We start from the raw sequence: 19,548 nt of genomic DNA on the forward strand, positions 1-19,548 counted from the left end.
CGGCACGGTACAAACTTTCATGCAATAAGTTTTAACATACAAAGTGTTGACCAGTAGCGGCTGCAGCTCCAGACCATAAATTTAGTTGGGGCAGATTCTGGGTCGTATTGTAAGCTATGTATGACTTTGATTAACTGCTAGTAATCTAATTTTACCTTCAAATGACTGAACACATGCAAAACACTATTGACAGAGGTCTAGTGTCCTTGCGTAATTCAGCCTGAGGTTGGCGCTTATGCTGATTGGCAGGCTCTTCTTATTTCACTTCAGCTGTGGTAAATATCAAACACAGTGCACTGGAAGCAGAAAGTGTCCGACTTCACGTCTCCGTTTTTTGAGCTCCTCCCCACCTGCATCCAGCCACAGAGATGTCGAACACACCGACTGGCTGCGGAAACTTAGGTAGCTGACTTGTTGCATTGATGCTCTATAAGGCAATGACTTTGTAGGCAGTGTTTGCGCATGAAGGTACCTCACAAAACTGATTTCGGGAGGCAGCGTAATGGTTTAATAATCTACATCAAAATAGAGTGACCTTTGGTGAAAACTAGGTGAATATTTAATTACTAATAACTACAATAGTAATTTCTCGCTATAAACAGACATCAGAAGTGAAAACGTTGGTTAAATATGTACATTTACACACAAATTGTCCACCAACCGCAACTTTCAGACACCATCTTTATTTTTTAGCTCAACTGTCACAGAATGGAAAGCACAGGATTGTGGGATATCAAAGTCAGTGAAGGATACATCTATGCGGTCTTCAAAACTTGATCAGATGAAGGTATCTCAGAAGACAGGAAGTGAAACTAACATTGGATTCGGACGTGCCTTGATGCCTTCCTACTTTGAAATGCAGCCTCCGGAGGCAGCAATTATCAGCTTTCGGACACAGCTGATGTTGTCACGTATAGCTCGTCTTCTACTTCACTTTCCTCGCTTTTTAAGCTTCACTATCGCCACCTAGTGAGATAAGGCATACAGATAGTATAACTTCAGCTGCGTCTCATTTCATTTCAAATTTCACAATACTTGTTTTTATCACAGGAGTGTTCAAATGTCAGCCGACCAGGAAGCACAAACAGATGAACTGCTGGCGCTAGAGAGCATATATGATGAAGAGGAGTTTCACAGGACAGAATCAAGACAGAGGGGCAAGATCCAACTGTGTCCTGAGCTTCCCCCTAACTTCAGACTGCTAGTCAAGGGTAAGATTTTATGCAAGATTTGCTTACAAATAAATAAATAAAAACGTACTGTGATTTTGAAAAATATTGTATTTTGAACTATTATTGACTACTAAACCATGTTAATAAAACATGATACCAAGGCAAAAAACAGCAGTTCTTATACTCAACAATTATGCATTTTTTTTCAAACACACAATTAAGTCACATATTTTTCGTCTTTGCATTCAAACTGTACCAAAACTTAAAAGTGGTAAGATTTTTTTCTTGCACCTGCAAGTTTATATCTCACAATTCTGACTTTTTAAAAATGCAATTGCGAGAAAAAAGTCCATGTGTGAGATAAAAAGTAAAAAAAAATTATTAAGTCTTTATAAGCTGATGTTTTGTGCATATTTTTCATAGGAGAGGCATGCGTAGAGTTTGGAATATCCTTTCTACCCCCCTTGGTTCTGAGTTTTGAACTACCTACAGACTACCCTTCATCATCGGCTCCAGTCTTTACTTTAAGCTCCAAGTGGCTTTCAAGAGTTCAGGTTTGTATTTTTAGCATTGATCTTGTGCAATTAGATGATAACATTAAATAGTTTTGAATTTTTATTTATAGAATTATTTGGTATTTTAGTTTTGGGCATGATATTGGCATAATGATAATGGCATAATCATTAAGATAATCTCTGCTCAATTAATAAGTTATTTAATGTCTAAAAGATCACTGCACTTTGCAAGAGACTGGATGGACTTTGGGAAGAGAACAGGGGCAATGTGGTTCTTTTTACCTGGATCCAGTTTCTAAAGGAAGAAACTCTGGAATTTCTGAACATCCAGTCTCCCCTCGAGGTCCAAACCATTGGTGGGCAGCCTCACTGTGAATCTGGTCAGAACCAAGCAGAAGACACTGCTGTAGAAAAGAGCAAAGTGCAAGAGTTGGACCAACGAGCAGTCCAAGAAGTTGACCCTCACACAGATATACTAACCCTGCTGCTGGATTTTAATGAAGCTCAGAAACAGAAGGAGTTTGATAGCAAGGTTTTTTCCTGTGGAATCTGCTTCTCTGAGAATCTGGGTTCCAACTCTTTGCTCTTCAAAGAGTGTCAGCATGTTTTTTGCAAGGCATGTGTGAAGGAATACTTTCAGATCCAGATAAAAGATGGCAAAGTCCAGTTCCTTACCTGTCCTGAGCCCGAGTGTATGTCCTTGGCCTCTCCTGCACAGGTACTTTTTCTTGCGTGTTTGTGCCTGAGTTTGAGCTATGAATAGGTTTTGACTATTAAGCACTTTAGCTGTTTGAACAGTAGATTAAGAGGAACTAATGCCACTGTACTGCTATTATACTGTAGGTGAAACTTCTGGTGGGTGAAGATGAATTCGCCCGCTATGACCGCCTCCTCCTGCAGTCGAGTCTGAACCTAATGGCAGATATTGTTTATTGTCCACGCATGAGTTGCTGTGTGGCTGTGATGATCGAGCCTGACGCCAACATGGGCATCTGCCCCTCTTGCCGATTCGTCTTCTGCACCGTCTGCAAGCGAGCATATCATCCCCTCTCTCTCTGCAAAGAAGGTAAGATCTCAGTGGAGTGGCAATGTTCATAAACACAAGTAGAGTTATAAGTCAATCAATTTTATTTGAATAGCGACTCACATTTGTGCATTTAGTAGATGCTTTTATCCAAAGCAACAATAGATGAAGGAAATTGTAACAGAGCCATCAATATTCATAGTATATAACGGCAGGATTATTATAAAGCTAGATTAGGCAACCAGCTAAAACAGGTGTGAAATGCATAAAGAGGAATAAAGAGGAAGAATTTTTGTGTCTATAATCAGTGTTGGGGAAAGTTAAAAGTAAATGCATTACCAAAAAAGTAACTAATTGCGTTTCTTAGTTACTTTTATGGAAAGTAATGTGTTACATACTTTTGCGTTGCTTTTCTCACCTGGGCTGGGCTTGCTTGTTTGTTTTTTAATTATAATAAAAATTGCCCATTCACACCAAAAGGGAAAAGTTCTGAAGGAAATGCAAAATCACACCTGTACAACAAATGTTCCAGCTGTGCTTGAACAAAAAAATTTAACACAAATGTGATGTTTACATAAAGTAATTTTTGTATTAGTATATAAGTATGGTTGAATTGGATCATTGAAGGTCAGCAGCAAAGACATTGGATAAAACGTTTATTTGTGTTATTTAACATTTAATTATTGCAGGTTTGCATAATATTCTGAGTTTGCATTACAGTTATTCATTTTTCCATATTTTTGTGCAATTGAGTAAATGCATGCTCACATATCTAGAACTTTAATAACATCATGTTCACTCATGATTTCTTTCAACATGAGGGCAGGAGAGCAGTCAGTTAATACTTGGGAAAACAAAGGAACCTACTTATTTAGAAAAATTAACTGAGATAATTGTATGTAATTTTAAAAGTAATGTGTTACTTTACTAGTTACTTGAAAAAAAGTAATCTGATTGCGTAAGTTACGTTAATGTGTTACCTCCAACGCTGTCTATAAGTGCCTTGGTTAAGGCTGTGGAGAGGCTCTGCAAAGGTTTAGGGCCAGATTTACTAAACAGGGCAAATTGCTGTGAGACCCCAATAAAAGCAGGATGGGAGTGGAAAGTTCTGCAGGTGATTCACAGACAATGCACAAATCAAAGAACACAGAAGCAGCAGCTCATTTCCATTTATACCAAAGCAATCTACCAAAAGCATTGTATCTATCGCAGTCATGTCAAGTGTAAAATGGGATAAGACATGCTTTTTTTGGCTTTAAATAATGGGGAAAATAGAAAATACCAATAAATTGACTACCGCAAACCAAAGTAAATCACTTTGCGTGATTTATTCAAATACTCTCCTCCCAAAAATTGTCTGAAATTCAGATACAAAAAATATTTCACTGTGTGCCTTTAGTAAATCCGGATATTTTCATGCTGCCCTGGGTGCCATTAGTGTTGTAAAACACCACCTGAAAAGTGTTCAACTGAAGGGGTTTGCAAGGATTACTTGCTTTTCACAATACAAAAAAACATAAGCATCCTTACAGAATGTTTTTAGCGGACTGTCATTAGAATAAAATATTATAACATTATACAATATCTGTTCATTGCATCTGTGATATTTATTCCTACATCATTATTATGAATGTGATCTTGCTTTTATTGAAAAGTTCGATATATACTTAAAGTATTTTATTTATAAATATATATATATATATATATATATATATATATATATATATATATATATATATATATATATATACAGTATTGGTATGTTCTTTTACAGCATGTTTATATATGTACAGGTATATATGTATGTGTATATATATGCATATATATATATATATATATATATATATATATATATATATATATAAAAGACATTTGGACTCTCCTTTGCTCAGTATAATATTTCTGCATTTCTTTAACAGAGGAGCTTCGCAGGTTGAGGGATGCGTACCTTGCTGCCAGTAAAAAGGAGAAGGAACAACTTGAAATGAGTTATGAAATGAGGCTAATTCAAAGAGCAACGGAAGAGTCGTTAAGCGAAGACTGGGTGATGGATAACTCTAAAACCTGCCCTTCCTGTCGCGCTAACATACAGGTCAGCAACTACTAGCTCATGACTGCAAAAAGACATTTCACTTGTGTGGTCCTAAAGGTGTGATCCTTAGAAAAATCTTAGAAAAATAATTATATTTTCTCTTTTTGTTGACTGAGAAAAACAATAGACACAGAAGCAGAATTATTGGGGCCTTGTATATAAGACACGTGCATGATCGGATTTGATCCTAAATTCCATCAATTCATAAAAAAAGTGAATAAAAAAATACGGTAAACAATACTGCTTGAAATGTAGAAACATCCATCAGTTATTGTAATCTGACACTTTCCAAAAACTTCATGTTTGCGCACCTTCATCCCTGACATTTTTTTTCTTTTTTTTTTTTTAGAAAATATCGGGCTGTAACCACATGACCTGCTCCTCTTGTAGGCAGGATTTCTGCTGGATCTGCCTTGAAATTCTCGACAGAAGGGACCCCTACAGCCACTTCGTAGACTCTCTGTGCAACCAGGTAGACATCGACGAATAGTGGCTTTTGCCTATACGTTAACTAAAAAATATGGCAGATGTTTTTAGTTTGTGTTTTGTTTGTGTTCAGGTCTTATTTTGTAGTTTCTCACAGACATGTTTCCTGGTTATGTCGTGATTCCCCTGTTCCACATGTGATCTTGTAATGTGTTTCCTTTGCTCTGAGGTATCGGGTCCGATACTGTGATTGGGTACTCATTAAAATGCTCCGATACCAACATTTGCTTGTGACAAAAAAAAAACAAAAAAAAAACACAGACAATAGAGCAAACAGAGAGCAGAATGGATATATCAGAGAAGGATGTCTATGAAGTTAATGTATCGAATTAATAGAATGTTAAACAAATGAAATATTTATGCAAAATTAGCGAGCTGATACAGTAAGCGAAACACGGAGTGGATTGAGAGCGCAGCGGCTTGTCAAGCACGCATCCTTTTTTCATAGATATCGCTGGAAAGTGTGTAGTTCGGTCGGATAGGGTGATAGCAAAAAAGTAAAATGAGGAGCATATTACTAACGTTAACTGACAGTAAAGAGAGTTGCATGATCTTGATTAATGATCGTTCACTCAGCATACATGCGTAATTTGAATTAAAACTAAATCGTATGTAAGTAAAAACATGAAATGTTACATGATTTATGTATCCACCTTATTTTTCAATGCGGAAGTAAGATGTTTTCTGTGAATGTGCGAGACTTTCGATTTATTACCTGCTATAGGGAAATAACGAGAATATATTAAAGTGCCGTAAACTGTAACATAGTACATTTAAAGGGGTGGTATAATGCCCTTTTCACAAGATGTTAAATAAGTCTTTGATGTCCCCAGAGTGTGTATGTGAAGTTTTAGCTCAAAATACCCCACAGATATTTTTAAATAGCATGTTAAAGTTGTCACTTTTTGAGGGTGAGCAAAAACGTACCGTTTTTGTGTCTGTCCCTTTAAATGCAAATGAGCAGCTGCTCCCAGCATGGGGGCGGAGCTACAACAGTTTGTGTCCTTTTACCTCAAACAAACATGCACTGGAAATTTCAAAAACCTCAGGTCAGTGGAGAGACTCAAGAAGAAGTAACAACATGTAGACAACATTTCTGAATCGTTAGTTGATGAATTTATGTAGCTTATATGTTTAGTTATCTTCTAGTCATTGATTAGCATATTCTGACATGATAATCTATAAATTGTGTTCAGGGGGTGGGGTTTATGTAAATTTTAGGGTTGGTGATGTCACTATATTATTACAGGAAGGCGGTACAGTAATCCCAGAATGCTGCCTCAGACAGCATGTGACGTTGCAGCCCGTTCTCATCCCAAGGCGTCATATACTGACGCTTTTGACATTTCGTCTACATCGAACGCACATGGCACCCTTTAGCGTCAATATGAGATGCAGATAGATATGGGCCAGAAGGCGCCTCCTAGCGGTCTAATCCTAACCCTACCCCAGACCTAAACCTACCCATAACCGAACAAAGCTATCTGCATCTCATATTGACGCTAAAGGGTGCCATGTGCCTTGGATGTAGACGAAATGTCAAAAGCGTCAGTATATGACGCCCTAGGATGAGAATGCGTTGGAATAGCCCATTGAATCTTGTTCTCTTTCATGTCTTCATGTGCTTGAATGGACAAATTCACACAAAATTGTGTCAAAATGCCCATATAGGCAAGTCTCCTTGTGAAACATAGTTGGCTGAACGTAAACAGTTGAAAAGAATATGCGTGTATGTTGGATGCCTGCAGCTCTTAAAGTGACAGCAGCCTAATAAACTTACTGCTGTCTTTGTCCAATATTAAACTAACAACAAAAGAGAGAGAGAATCGTTCACTGCTCTTGACTGGTTGAGCACTGCTGGAGCAGCTCTAAATATTCACTGTGCTATTTAATTAAAGATAAAATATGATAGAGAAATTATATGAACAGTGAAAGTAACAGAAGCTCCTACAATACATTTTATCAGGCATAATTAGGCATGAAAATAACTGAAGGAAATATGTATTTGCTAACTAATTTGATTTTATAATCTTTTGGTTTCTCTTCCCAATTATTATTATTATTTTAATTAAAAATGCAATGAAAATACAGGTATCGGTAGGCTACTCGGTCTCGGCAAGTACTAAAACTAAAAGTATAAGTATTGGACTCGTTCTCGGAAAACTGGTATCGGTGCATCCCTACTTTGTGTTATGTTTTCATTGGTTTATGCATGTGTTTCTATGTTCAGTTTAGTCATTAGCTTATTGTTTGATTATTCCAGGCGTTCCTTGTTATATGATTAATCCATGTATATTTAAGCCCTCTTGTTTGCCTTACCTTGTTGTGTATTGTTAGTGTCTATCTGCTGCTGGTGAGTCTCATGTTTCTTTGCCAAGTCAAGTCTTTGCTTGTGTTCATGTTTGGATTGAATAAAACTGCTTGTTGGTTCTTCAACTTGTCTACAGTACAGTGAACTGATTTGTGACTGCAGATATCTGATTGATGAGCTATATATATTTCAAATCACTCATATGAACTGAAACTTTCCACTAGTGTTGAAGTTAATTAGAAAATTAACAATGATTTAACCATGAGAAAGTTTGTAACTATTAAAATGAATACAAAAAAATGGCTAAGCTTCATCACTACTGACACGCTGATGACACAATGTTTTTTTTTAATCTAACTTTCAAGTGGAATTGCATAGGTTACATATCCATGTGCCATCAAAGGAACATTTATACTGTGTTTATATTTATTTTACCTTGCTCTAATGTATTTTCTGCACATAATGGTATTCATAAAGTGTATTGTGTAAGAACAGAGAAACCTCTGGAAAACTACTACAGGCTATTCCTGCGAGATTTTCATTTCCTGCTGCAGCAAAGCGTCAGACAGTTCTGTTTGACCCTGGACCGACAGTGTTCATGAGCCATTCCTTCACCAGACCTACTGCTTATGCATGGGTCCAAAAAGTTCCAGTTTGTTCATGTATCTCCATAAAAGATTCTTCCAGAACTCCACAGGCCTATCCAGAAAATTCCCAATACGGGAGAAATAATTATGACAGCTAAAAAAATATAACTAAAATATATTACATTTATATATTGACTATCACTTTCAATGCGCAACTAAACTGATGTAGAGTTTTTTTTAATTATTATTTTTTTTTTAATATAGATCTACAGAAAAGCTTACATTTACAAATGTCACGGTTCTGGATTTGGGGTTATATTTATTAGCTTTTAACTGATCAGAGGCAAATATCTGTTACCTGTTCAAATTAGGGTTTTCACTGTTTTGTTTTCCCTGTGTTACCGGTTTTCTCTAGTTAGTTTCCTTGGTGGTTAATTAGTTCTATAATCCTTTTTTTAAAAAAAATCTTGATTACTCTCCCAATGTATTTAAGTTCATATGTATTCTCAATTCATATGTCCAGTATCGTCTTTATTAAACGTGGTTGTGTTAATGTTTACTCCTACAATTTTCTGAGTGTTTCTTGTGGATTTATTAAAGACTTCTCTCACTGTCTGTGACAGTTACTCTAAAATATTTGCCTATTAGATTCTCCATCAGTCTTACAGGAATCAAAAACAAACTTAGTTTAACTTTCATTATTTTCTTATTTTGGTCACTTGTATTGCTTTTATTAGATATTACAATGTGTGCTGTTTTATTTTCACAAGTACTTTTTTAAATATTAAAGGATGTTGTGAAGAACAAAGCATCGAGACTGAGAAACGCAATAAAGTTTTTATTGTTTATCAATTATTACCTGCTGTATGTTGTGTAATGTGTTAAGTATACGTTAAATGTTAAAGTGATTTTCCTGCACTGTAATGCACTCCCTCTGAATAAAGAAACTTTAAAACATTTATTAATTTAGCAGACCCATAACAATTTAATGTGTTTGGCAACAAAACCACAGACCCCAGAAGTATCAAGCAATTTTTCTGGATTTTGTTTTTAGTTGAGCATGTTTGACTACGCAGTAAAAGCATGTGTGGTTATCAACTGCACAAAATTATATATATGTTTAAAAGCTAGATAGCACATTCTATAGAAATATCAAAATAAGGTGATTAAAATAAGTTTTTCAATGTTATCATCAATGGCCTTTTAAAAGATTACATAAATCATATAAAGAACCTTTTCTTCAACATTGTAAGTTTGAAACTGGCTCAAGTAGTTTCCTGATCCTGTTCCTTCCCCAGTTCTCCTAATATTTTCTTGTTATAACTATACTCTTCTCTAAGTAAAGTGTCCACAATAAGAAAATGATGAAATTTTGATGAAAAATGATGAAAACAATGAAAGTGAAACTTAGTTTGTGGAATTTTAAAGTATATTAATTTTACCAAATTATTTTTTTCCTATAAGACTGATGGAGAATCTAATAGGCAAATATTTTAGAATAACTGTAAATTTCGTTGCTTGCATATGAACTGATGTTAAGTTAAGTAAATGTCTGCCCAGTCTCAGTGTTTGTAGGGTTGGGTCTTTTGTAAGGCACACAGTGCCAGGTAATGAGACAATACCTCACAAAAACATACAAAGCACTTGCCTTTATTCTAGAGGCCCATTCAAAAGCACCACAACCTGTCTTGCTGCTGCAATCCCTTTGGTTAATAGCAGATACTGGCTCTGAATAGGCCTCTCTTGTGGTGTGGAAAGGTTGCTGCATCTTACCCAACCAGTCCATGTGCGCTAACACCACTGCACTGCTGTTGTGGTGTACCTGCCCTCACTGTCATTCAGAGAGCAACCCAAATCTACCAAAAACCCATCTGGCTAAGAGGAACCAGGTATAAATGGACCTTAAATTGCTCTTTGACATGATAGCTGTGCAATATACATGTATTTTTTACATATTGAATTGTTTTCAGGCGTCATTCAGAACATGGTGTTTAGAATGCATTATGCACTACATTATTTTCCCTGAGTTACCAAGCTTAAATAATTGGTCCCTTGTCAAATTACTATGGAGCTTATAATATGACAAAATGATTCGAATTTGAATTGTGTAAATTTGAATTATTGACAAGTGTAATCTAACAAAATTGAATATTATGTGAAATTTTAAATAGTTCTGAATTTGATTTCTTTAAACGAATATTGAACATTTGAAATTTAACGAATTGAAATGTTTTTATGGCTCCATAATAACCCTGTAGTGCTGAAAAGTTACAAATGTATATATATATATATATATATATATATATGTATGTATAAAAAAAATAAAAAAAAATAATATATATATATATATATATATATATATATATATATATATATATATATATATATTATATATATATATATATATATATATATATATATATATATATATATATATATATATATATATATATATATATTATATATATATTAGGGGTGTGCAAAGCAGCCGGTATTTGTATCTGTATTTGTATTTGTATTCGAGTAAAATTCAAAATGGTGCAAAAATCCTTTTTTTTGTTTTGCGTTACACTTCTAATTTACGTTATAGTGTTAGTATTCTTTAATTATATCCATTATAATAATTATGGATATGCAATATTGGTTGATGTTTTTCCATAAATCCAGCAATGAACATGTAACAAGGAACGTCATTGAAAAGAAAATAACATAACAGCCATTACCAACGTTAACATTACTCTGTCAACAGCCTATTGTCTAAATTACAGAGCTAACAGAGCTACTAGTGTTGTCACGGTGCCAAAATTTCAGTATTCGGTACCAATACCAGTGAAAATCCACGGTTCTCGGTACCAATTTCGGTACCAAAGCTCAATTTAGATTAAATTACATATATTAAAGTGTATATCACGGTTACAAAGATGGAAACTGTAGTATTAAAAACACTACAATAAGATTCAATTTGTTAGATAACATTAGATAAAATAACCTAACAATAAACAATAGTTATATACTGTCGCAATTATTCTCCTTGGGGTTCATTTAAAAATACATTTTTAAAATCAAAAGTTAACATTATTTATATGTTAACATTATTTAATGCACAATGACTGAAGTGAACAAACATGACCAATCAAGTGTTTGTATTAAATAACATTCACAAACATTAATTAATGTTGTAAAAATATATTGTTCACTCAATGTGTTGATGTTAGATGCGCATTAAGTAACGTTAATGAATGGTATCTTATTGTAGTGTTACCAAATACAGGAGATAAAACGTGTTTTATTTGACTTGGCTGTACTTTTATTTAATCCAAAACTGCATTCATATTTAATTTTAAAAGGGCTTTTTAAACCTGCTAAGAGTTATCCAGCCAAGAATAAGCCTAGAACAGCTTTTCTGATGGACTGATATTAATGACATGATGACGGCTTTTTATTTAATTTCTCATCTCCATAAATATATCTAAAGCTAATGCAAGGGCTAGAAATCAATTAATTCTTTGCTGATACTTCCTCGTCATCATGGAGAGCGCAGTTCGCACCGCGTCCTCCTTTCTTATTAACAAGTGGATTTACAGCCGGAGGAAACGCAGCTTTTTGATATAAAGTTTTTCTTGTTCCCGAATACAAATATTTTTTAAGTATTTGTTCGAAATAAGTATTCGTAAAAAACACATTATTTGTGCCTTTCCGAATACCGTATTCGGGTTCGGCTCCACCCCTAATATATATATATATATATATATATATATACACTCACCTAAAGGATTATTAGGAACACCATACTAATACTGTGTTTGACCCCCTTTCACCTTCATCAACTGCCTTAATTCTACGTGACATTGATTCGACAAGGTGCTGAAAGCATTCTTTAGAAATGTTGGCCCATATTGATAGGATAGCATCTTGCAGTTGATGGAGATTTGTGGAATGCACATCCAGGGCACGAAGCTCCCGTTCCACCACATCCCAAAGATGCTCTATTGGGTTGAGATCTGGTGACTGTGGGGGCCATTTTAGTACAGTGAACTCATTGTCATGTTCAAGAAACCAATTTGAAATGATTCGAGCTTTGTGACATGGTGCATTATCCTGCTGGAAGTAGCCATCAGAGGATGGGTACATGGTGGTCATAAAGGGATGGACATGGTCAGAAGCAATGCTCAGGTAGGCCGTGGCATTTAAACGATGCCCAATTGGCACTAAGGGGCCTAAAGTGTGCCAAGAAAACATCCCCCACACCATTACACCACCACCACCAGCCTGCACAGTGGTAACAAGGCATGATGGATCCATGTTGTCATTCTGTTTACGCCAAATTCAGACTCTACCATCTGAATGTATCAACAGAAATCGAGACTCATTAGATCAGGCAACATTTTTCAGTCTTCAACTGTCCAATTTTGGTGAGCTCGTGCAAATTGTAGCCTCTTTTTCCTATTTGTAGTGGAGATGAATGGTACCCGGTGGGGTATTCTGCTGTTGTAGCCCATCCGCCTCAAGGTTGTGCGTGTTGTGGCTTCACAAATGCTTTGCTGCATACCTTGGTTGTAACGAGTGATTATTTCAGTCAAAGTTGCTCTTCTATCAGCTTGAATCAGTCGGCCCATTCTCCTCTGACCTCTAGCATCAACAAGGCATTTTCGCCCACAGGACTGCCGCATACTGGATGTAACCGCATACCGCATTCTTCAGTTTGGAGTTCAGGAGATTGTCTTGATCAGGACCACACCCCTAAATGAATTGAAGCAACTGCCATGTGATTGGTTGATTAGATAATTGCATTAATGAGAAATTGAACAGGTGTTCCTAATAATCCTTTAGGTGAGTGTATATATATATACTAAAACAGATATTATGTCGATAGCAAATATTATTATTTATGTGCTCAAGAGCGTATTTAAGTAATAAATATTCATATCACTTCTCTGCTGGGTATTTTAAAGGTCCCATGACATGGATTATTTTATTATTTTATAATGTTTCCTGGGGTGCCCTTATAATGTTAGTATGTTTTTAAGATCAAAAATTTTAATAATTTAGAAATAAAAGGCATATTTCCTAGCCTGATTTTAGCCTCTGTTTTGAACGCTCTGTTTGAAGGGGCGTGTCTGCTGTGAGACTTCAGTGTAAACGCCCATTGCTGTGATTGGCTGACATGCTTGCATATGAAATAGCTAGCATTACATGTGGAACTCTCTCGAATACTTTTACTATTACAGCTATGGCCATGTCCCAAATGGCGCACTTCATGCGTACATTCGGTCTCGTGGACTTAAATTGCGCGTGCTCGCTGAGTCTACGAGTCCGTAGGCCGTCCCATTCAGCATATTAACGCTCTGAAGTGTGCTCAGCAGCGCCCCCTTTGTACCCTTGAAGCGGTCTTCCGCGAAGCCCGCATAGATAGATGCAGGCTCCACACACTTTAACTACCCAGGAATCCTTGCGAAAGGACTTGCAATCAGACAACGGATGGGAGGAGATTTCGCTCACTGATAATTGTTGACATGGCTGAGAAGAAAATATTACGTTTTTTATGACCTAGATGTACATTTTACCAGTTATTACCTACAGTTTATTTGATAAACTGATGTCTCAAACATAATAATAGTGCGTAATACGATCACATTATGATTCATTAAATAAATAGAACCGAATGTCAGGGCTTTACTGAGTCATATGTAAACATAGTATGAATATTGATACATGTAATTCATCTGAAACTCATGCACATTTTCATTATGTGTTAACATTGTAATCTTATTTCAAATGGAACATTATGTATTATTATGTACAACTGTATACATCATTTAAATAAGCATGATGTTTCTAATTCCCAGGTGGCATGTACAATATCAAAATATAGAACTGTAAAAGGCTGTGTAGTTGACATGGAGATAAGACGTCGGAGCGCAAAAATGTGATTTCTCCTGTCCAACAACAACCAGACCGTTATTTCCGGCGTGACAATCGAGTCTGTCCCAAAAATACCTCTCAATGCGCCCTTGTGGACTTGCGCCAAGGGCCTTAAAGGTCTGCACTACATGACATCACCAAAGTGTGGACTCTGAGGAAGTCCACAAGTCCGGAGCCATTTGGGACAGGGCCTATGTTACGTTTTTACTATTACAGCTATCGAGATTAACAAATCGTGAGACGTTTTTTAAGTATTTAGATTCCCATCACATAAAAGGTTGCAGTGATGAGCATTGAGCAGATGACAGCCTGTTGATCGCGTGAATGAAGATCTTATCATTGCAACACAGTTTCTACACTCTCACTAATGATTTCACCAATGCAAACATGAGGTAAGTACAGTAAGAGCTTCGTTGTGCAGCGTAACAGCGACATTTATTTCATAACGAGTTTTGGCAAGTGTCCAGATAAACTCGCGCTGTGTGATTGACAGCTTGGGCGATTGGAAAGGGATTGTTCTTTGATCACTTTCTGTATATATTTTAATCACAGTTTAAATAAGATTATTTTCATCCTACCACGAGAAACGATGTCAAGTTGATATTTTAGTCACTGGCTTTATTTACTGATGCATAAACAGTATTGAACGATTTTGAGAGAAAGATTATCTGTCTGAACTTGAACAATTACACATCAGACTTCACATAACCCACTGGTTCTTCAGAGGCTCGGATGAAGGAACTAAAAAAATACTTTTAGTAGAAGTAGTAGCCTTTATTGTCACTTAGTCACCCAGTGAAATTAGCCATCAACCTGTCCATACAAACATACATACAACATGACAAGGGGGTCATATTTTTGTGTTCATTTGTACATCCAAACACTGAGCAACTGCCATGCTTCACTCAAGCCATGATGTCTCTCGAGGAAAAACCAATATCGCGCTCGCACAGCTCATTTTCTCATGGGCGGGCCAAATTCTCTTTATAGAAAGGGGAGGTGACCTTTCCCCTTATGACGACATAAAGGGAAGATTCTAGATTCGCCCGTCTGAGCTTTCATTTTCTCAGAAATACCCAATACACCTATCAAAATGTCTAGCCACTGGGGGACCATAGGCAGGCTAGGGGAACTCATATTAATGTTAAAAAACCTCATAAAGTGAAAATTTCATGTCATGGGACCTTTAATAAATTTTTGAAGTAGGCTACTGTTATATTGCACAGATTTACAGCAGTGGTTTTTTTAATAGTTAAGCTACAGCTACAGTATATTAATATTTTAAACTATTTTTATCCCGTTCACACAGATTATAACATAAACACACAATGCGGGGTGGATAAATAAATAATTTGATTTTTAATACCTGATTTCACAGTCACAGATATATATATATATATATATATATATATATATATATATATATATATATATATATATTTTTTTTTTTTTTTTTTTTTTTTCAAAGGTTCTAATGTTCACTTATATCTTACCTTGATGCGATTTTTGTAGCTATAGTGTATTCTTTTTATTATGTACACAAATGGACCATGGTGAACATACAGGTTTTCAACCCTGTTTGAATATAAAACCGAATACTGAATAGGCCTATCATCGGCAGCTGTCACAGTTGCCGGGCGGCAAGAATAATTCCTCCGTAGGCTAGACCGGTCTGAGCGCTTCAGATGCGCCCTTTCATATGGTTTAAAAAAAGTAGTTAAAGTAGTAAAAGTAGTAAAGAAATATACTTTCTGAAAAAAATAAAATCTCAGTGACATGGCGGCCGTCGATTCACTCAGCCCTGCAAACCTGTTGGTAGACAACTTAGTGGATAGTGTAAATATGCACTCAAACACTCTGGAGACCATCCCAGATGATGCCCCACCAGCAGAGAGGCTTTACCAGGGTGTCTATTGTGGAGCCCATCTCGGTCCAGCAGCACCACCAGGGTTAATAATTTATATTTTTCATAAGTGCCCTTTTCTGCTTTTTTAGAGCAATTCTGGAGAAAATGGGTCTGCTGGGGAGGGTAACACAAAAAACAGGCAAAAAAAAAAAAACAAAAAAAAAAATTGGGACAACTTCAAAGTAAGAAAGTTAATACACATGTCTTTGCTGAAATGTATTGTGTTGTTGTTGTTAACAAGCCATGGTTAAATTGCTCTGCCTTAGGATTGAAAGTGTCCTGGGACAGGTGAGGGTGTGAGTGGGAAACCCACTGCTGAAACTTGGCCCTGGTTTGTCCTCATGGATGAGGTGTTGGGACAGAGGCATTGCACTAACCCCCCTGTCCTCATTGCCTCAATCCCTGAGGACACACCAGGGCCGAGTTCAGCAGTGGGTGCCCACGGTGAGGAGGAGCCAGGGGCAGCACCAGCAGCACCCCCACCACCAGCACCAGCAGCAGCACGAAGGCGGCGAGACAGAGAGGACAAGTTTTTGGACTTGATCACAGAAGACATGTAACTAGAGAGGGAGGCAGAGGCGAGGAGAGCACAGGAAAGTAGGGAGAGAATGGACAGGCTGTTTTCTCTTCTTGAGAGAATGATTGAAAAATATATATTGTTTTCTATATAGGCTATTCTTGTTTAATTTTTTTTCACTTATTTTTTAAAAGGAAAGAAAAATTCTGTGCATTATTTAATTTTATGCAATACATCGGCTTTGTCTTTCATCTTTTACATTGTCTACACTAATAAAGTGACATTGCCTATAGCCAACAGTCATAAGTCAGAGAGAGCGCGCATTTAACATGTATAGCACTAAAAGATAGTGCTGCATTTTAAAACTATTAATTGCGACTATTGCTCAATTTACTATTGCAATCTCACTATTGCGTGTATGAAGCCACCCGTGAATATACTGCGTCCTGTAGCCTACCTCATATATTTTGACGGTAATTTTGCTTAATCGCAGACGAAGGCTTGGGACCAAGCAGAACGGCTCATAATAAATGATTGGTCTGGTGCGATTTATACGGCACTGTTTTTAGATTAAATGGGATTTCCCCCATTTATGGCAGGACCCATATTCGTGATCATAGCTGCATCCTCCGAAGGCCGTATTTGAAGGCCGATTGCATCACAGTGGCACGACGAAGGATGTCCCAATTCAATTCTGCATCCTTCGAAGGCCGTATTCGAAGGCCGGTTGCGTCATCGCGCCGCGACGAAGGCTACCCTGATTCAAAAGCGACGCCAAATGCGCCCTTCGTTTCCCCGTGAAAGAAAGGATACATAAATGGACACTTGGCAGCCTATCCTACCCTATTCTACCCCATAAGTCATTGCGCGCCGTTGACGACAGCATTTATTTATTTATTTTTAAAGGCGGCCGAGACTAGAGATCGGTGGTGGTCAGCAAATTCACATTTAAATGTAAGTATTATCTTTTCATTTATTCAAATAGCTAGCGAAACCAGAGTTAAAGTTTATAATAAACTTCATCTTAACTCCTTCATCACCATTGCGTGGCTTCATTTGTCAGGCAGTTTTAGGCAAAACTTGTGGTAATTACATTATTAGTTTAACGACCTATTTGTAATATTTGCACTAGTCTATCTCATATCACTCACCCAATAAAGCCCAAAACAATAAGAAAAGCAGTAAATAAAGCAATGGGGTTTCACTTTTATGTTTTTGTAGTGCTATCATGCAAGCTAACTTATGTGGTTTTAACCAAATTTGAGTATAAGTTACAGAAATATGATTTCTTAAGTATTTTGTATGCATGTCTTGTTGTGTCATATTTTGCAGTGTTAACAATACACTTAAGATTGCTCCCCTGTGTTAAGTACCCTTTTTTAGACCAATTCAGGAAAAAATGGGTCTGGGTCTAACCCCCTACAGGCAAAAAATAATAAATAAATAAATAAATAAATAAATAATTATATATATATATATATATATATATATATATATATATATATATATATATATATATATATATATATATATATATATATATGTGTGTGTGTGTCTGTATAGATGCTGAAATAATTCAATTCTTTGCAATATGTTGCATTGAGAAATGTGATTTTTGCACATGGCAAAGAGCCTTTGGTGAATGCTCCTTTTACACTCAATCACAACACCATCACCTATTACTAATTCCCCTGGTAATTGTGGACTGTTGGATATTCTATAAGCTTTTTCACTTTTCGCCTCTGTCCCAACTGTTTAAATGTGTTGCAGCCATCAAAATCTAAATTTGTTTATATTTACAATTACAATTAAGTTGGTCAGTGACAACTTTGGAAATGTTAAAAATGTAATTTGGTCAGTTAAATAAAGCTTCAGGAGAATTAACAAATCACAGTTTACTGATTTTACTGCATTTTACAAAATGGCCAATTTTTCTGGAAATGGGGCTGTAGTTTCTTATTCATCTTTTTTTTTTTTTAGAAAGACCTGGGCTGCAACAAGATGACCTGCATTTCCTGTCAACAGTATTTCTGCTGGATCTGCCTTGCAGTTCTTAACAGAAACGACCCCTACAGCCACTTCAGAGGCGACACCAATCCGTGCAATAACTTTTAAGTTAAATGCTGACATAAAGTGTTTTTTCTTCACATACAAAGAATAAGGCATGCGTCACAAAATCCATGTAGATTACGTGACTGGTTTTATTTCACCTCTAGAGGGCTGTTTTACTGTAGAACCAAAGACTGTAAATTGTAGACAAGTAAAACCCTCAAGTGCCGGTGCACAGTCTATCAAACTATCACCATTGATTTGAACAGATAACCACAAATTCCACAAAGTAAATATAAGCGCATGTGCGATGTCCAAATTCGCCTATTTATAACATTAAAGTATGCACTCGTTTTGTAAAGAAAAAGTACGTTTTTAAATGTGTAGCAGTCGGCAAGTCTTGAAACCATAGACCGTTTACTGTATTTTTACTGTGCAATCATCTTGTCACGGTCAATGTCTTCATATACTGACTACACATTTCATTTACTTTACAATTCTTCCTACCATATATAAAAGTAGCTGCATGGTCATGAGTCTTTCAAGCAGAGAACTTTGCTCATGCATGGTTTTGCATAATGATGCATTTGACTAATGGCAAAGTCCACCTTCACAAAGAAAAAAAAAATCCAATACGATTTCAGTTGGACTAAAGAATTTACATTACATTTAAAAAAGATAAATTATTGCTTTAGTCCAACTGAAATTGATGTTTGCATGCAACCACACCGAAACATCATATAGTCACATGCTATTCACCCGTATCCAAGATTAGAATTATCCATCCATTTATCATCCACACTTATCCCCAAATCATGTGCACATACATAGTGTTTTTAGAACTGTCTGCATTTTATCTTGACAAACATAAAGGTGCTACGGAATAATGGGATCTCTGTCAACATCTTAATCCTCTTATACAGCTTATTATATTGACTCGTTAAAAGGAATAAAGTGGTGTTGAACA

At 36.2% G+C, this 19,548-nt stretch overlaps 1 protein-coding gene across 1 annotated transcript; it reads left to right on the forward strand.

Moving 5' to 3' along the window:
• The first annotated feature begins 338 nt into the window (after positions 1-338).
• LOC307167226 (E3 ubiquitin-protein ligase RNF14-like) lies at positions 339-18,795 on the forward strand. Its single transcript, XM_079886215.1, has 8 exons — positions 339-402; positions 1,051-1,211; positions 1,596-1,726; positions 1,902-2,405; positions 2,531-2,753; positions 4,631-4,803; positions 5,153-5,275; positions 18,513-18,795. The coding sequence occupies exons 2-8, from the start codon at positions 1,061-1,063 to the stop codon at positions 18,645-18,647; spliced, it is 1,440 nt and encodes a 479-aa protein (XP_079742341.1). The 5' UTR covers positions 339-402; positions 1,051-1,060; the 3' UTR covers positions 18,648-18,795.
• Positions 18,796-19,548: the final 753 nt, after the last annotated feature.

The sequence above is a fragment of the Squalius cephalus genome, assembly GCF_949319135.1.
Source record: "Squalius cephalus genome assembly, chromosome: 11".
NCBI classification, from domain to species: domain Eukaryota; kingdom Metazoa; phylum Chordata; class Actinopteri; order Cypriniformes; family Leuciscidae; genus Squalius; species Squalius cephalus.

What these genes read in the sequence shown, in the direction of transcription:
- LOC307167226 (XM_079886215.1), top strand. Translation starts at nt 1,061, where the DNA reads ATGTCAGCCGACCAGGAAGCACAAACAGATGAACTGCTGGCGCTAGAG. An exon ending in CTTCAGACTGCTAGTCAAGG is followed by an intron (nt 1,212 to 1,595) that starts GTAAGATTTTAT and finishes TATTTTTCATAG; the next exon opens with GAGAGGCATGCGTAGAGTTT. An exon ending in AGTGGCTTTCAAGAGTTCAG is followed by an intron (nt 1,727 to 1,901) that starts GTTTGTATTTTT and finishes AATGTCTAAAAG; the next exon opens with ATCACTGCACTTTGCAAGAG.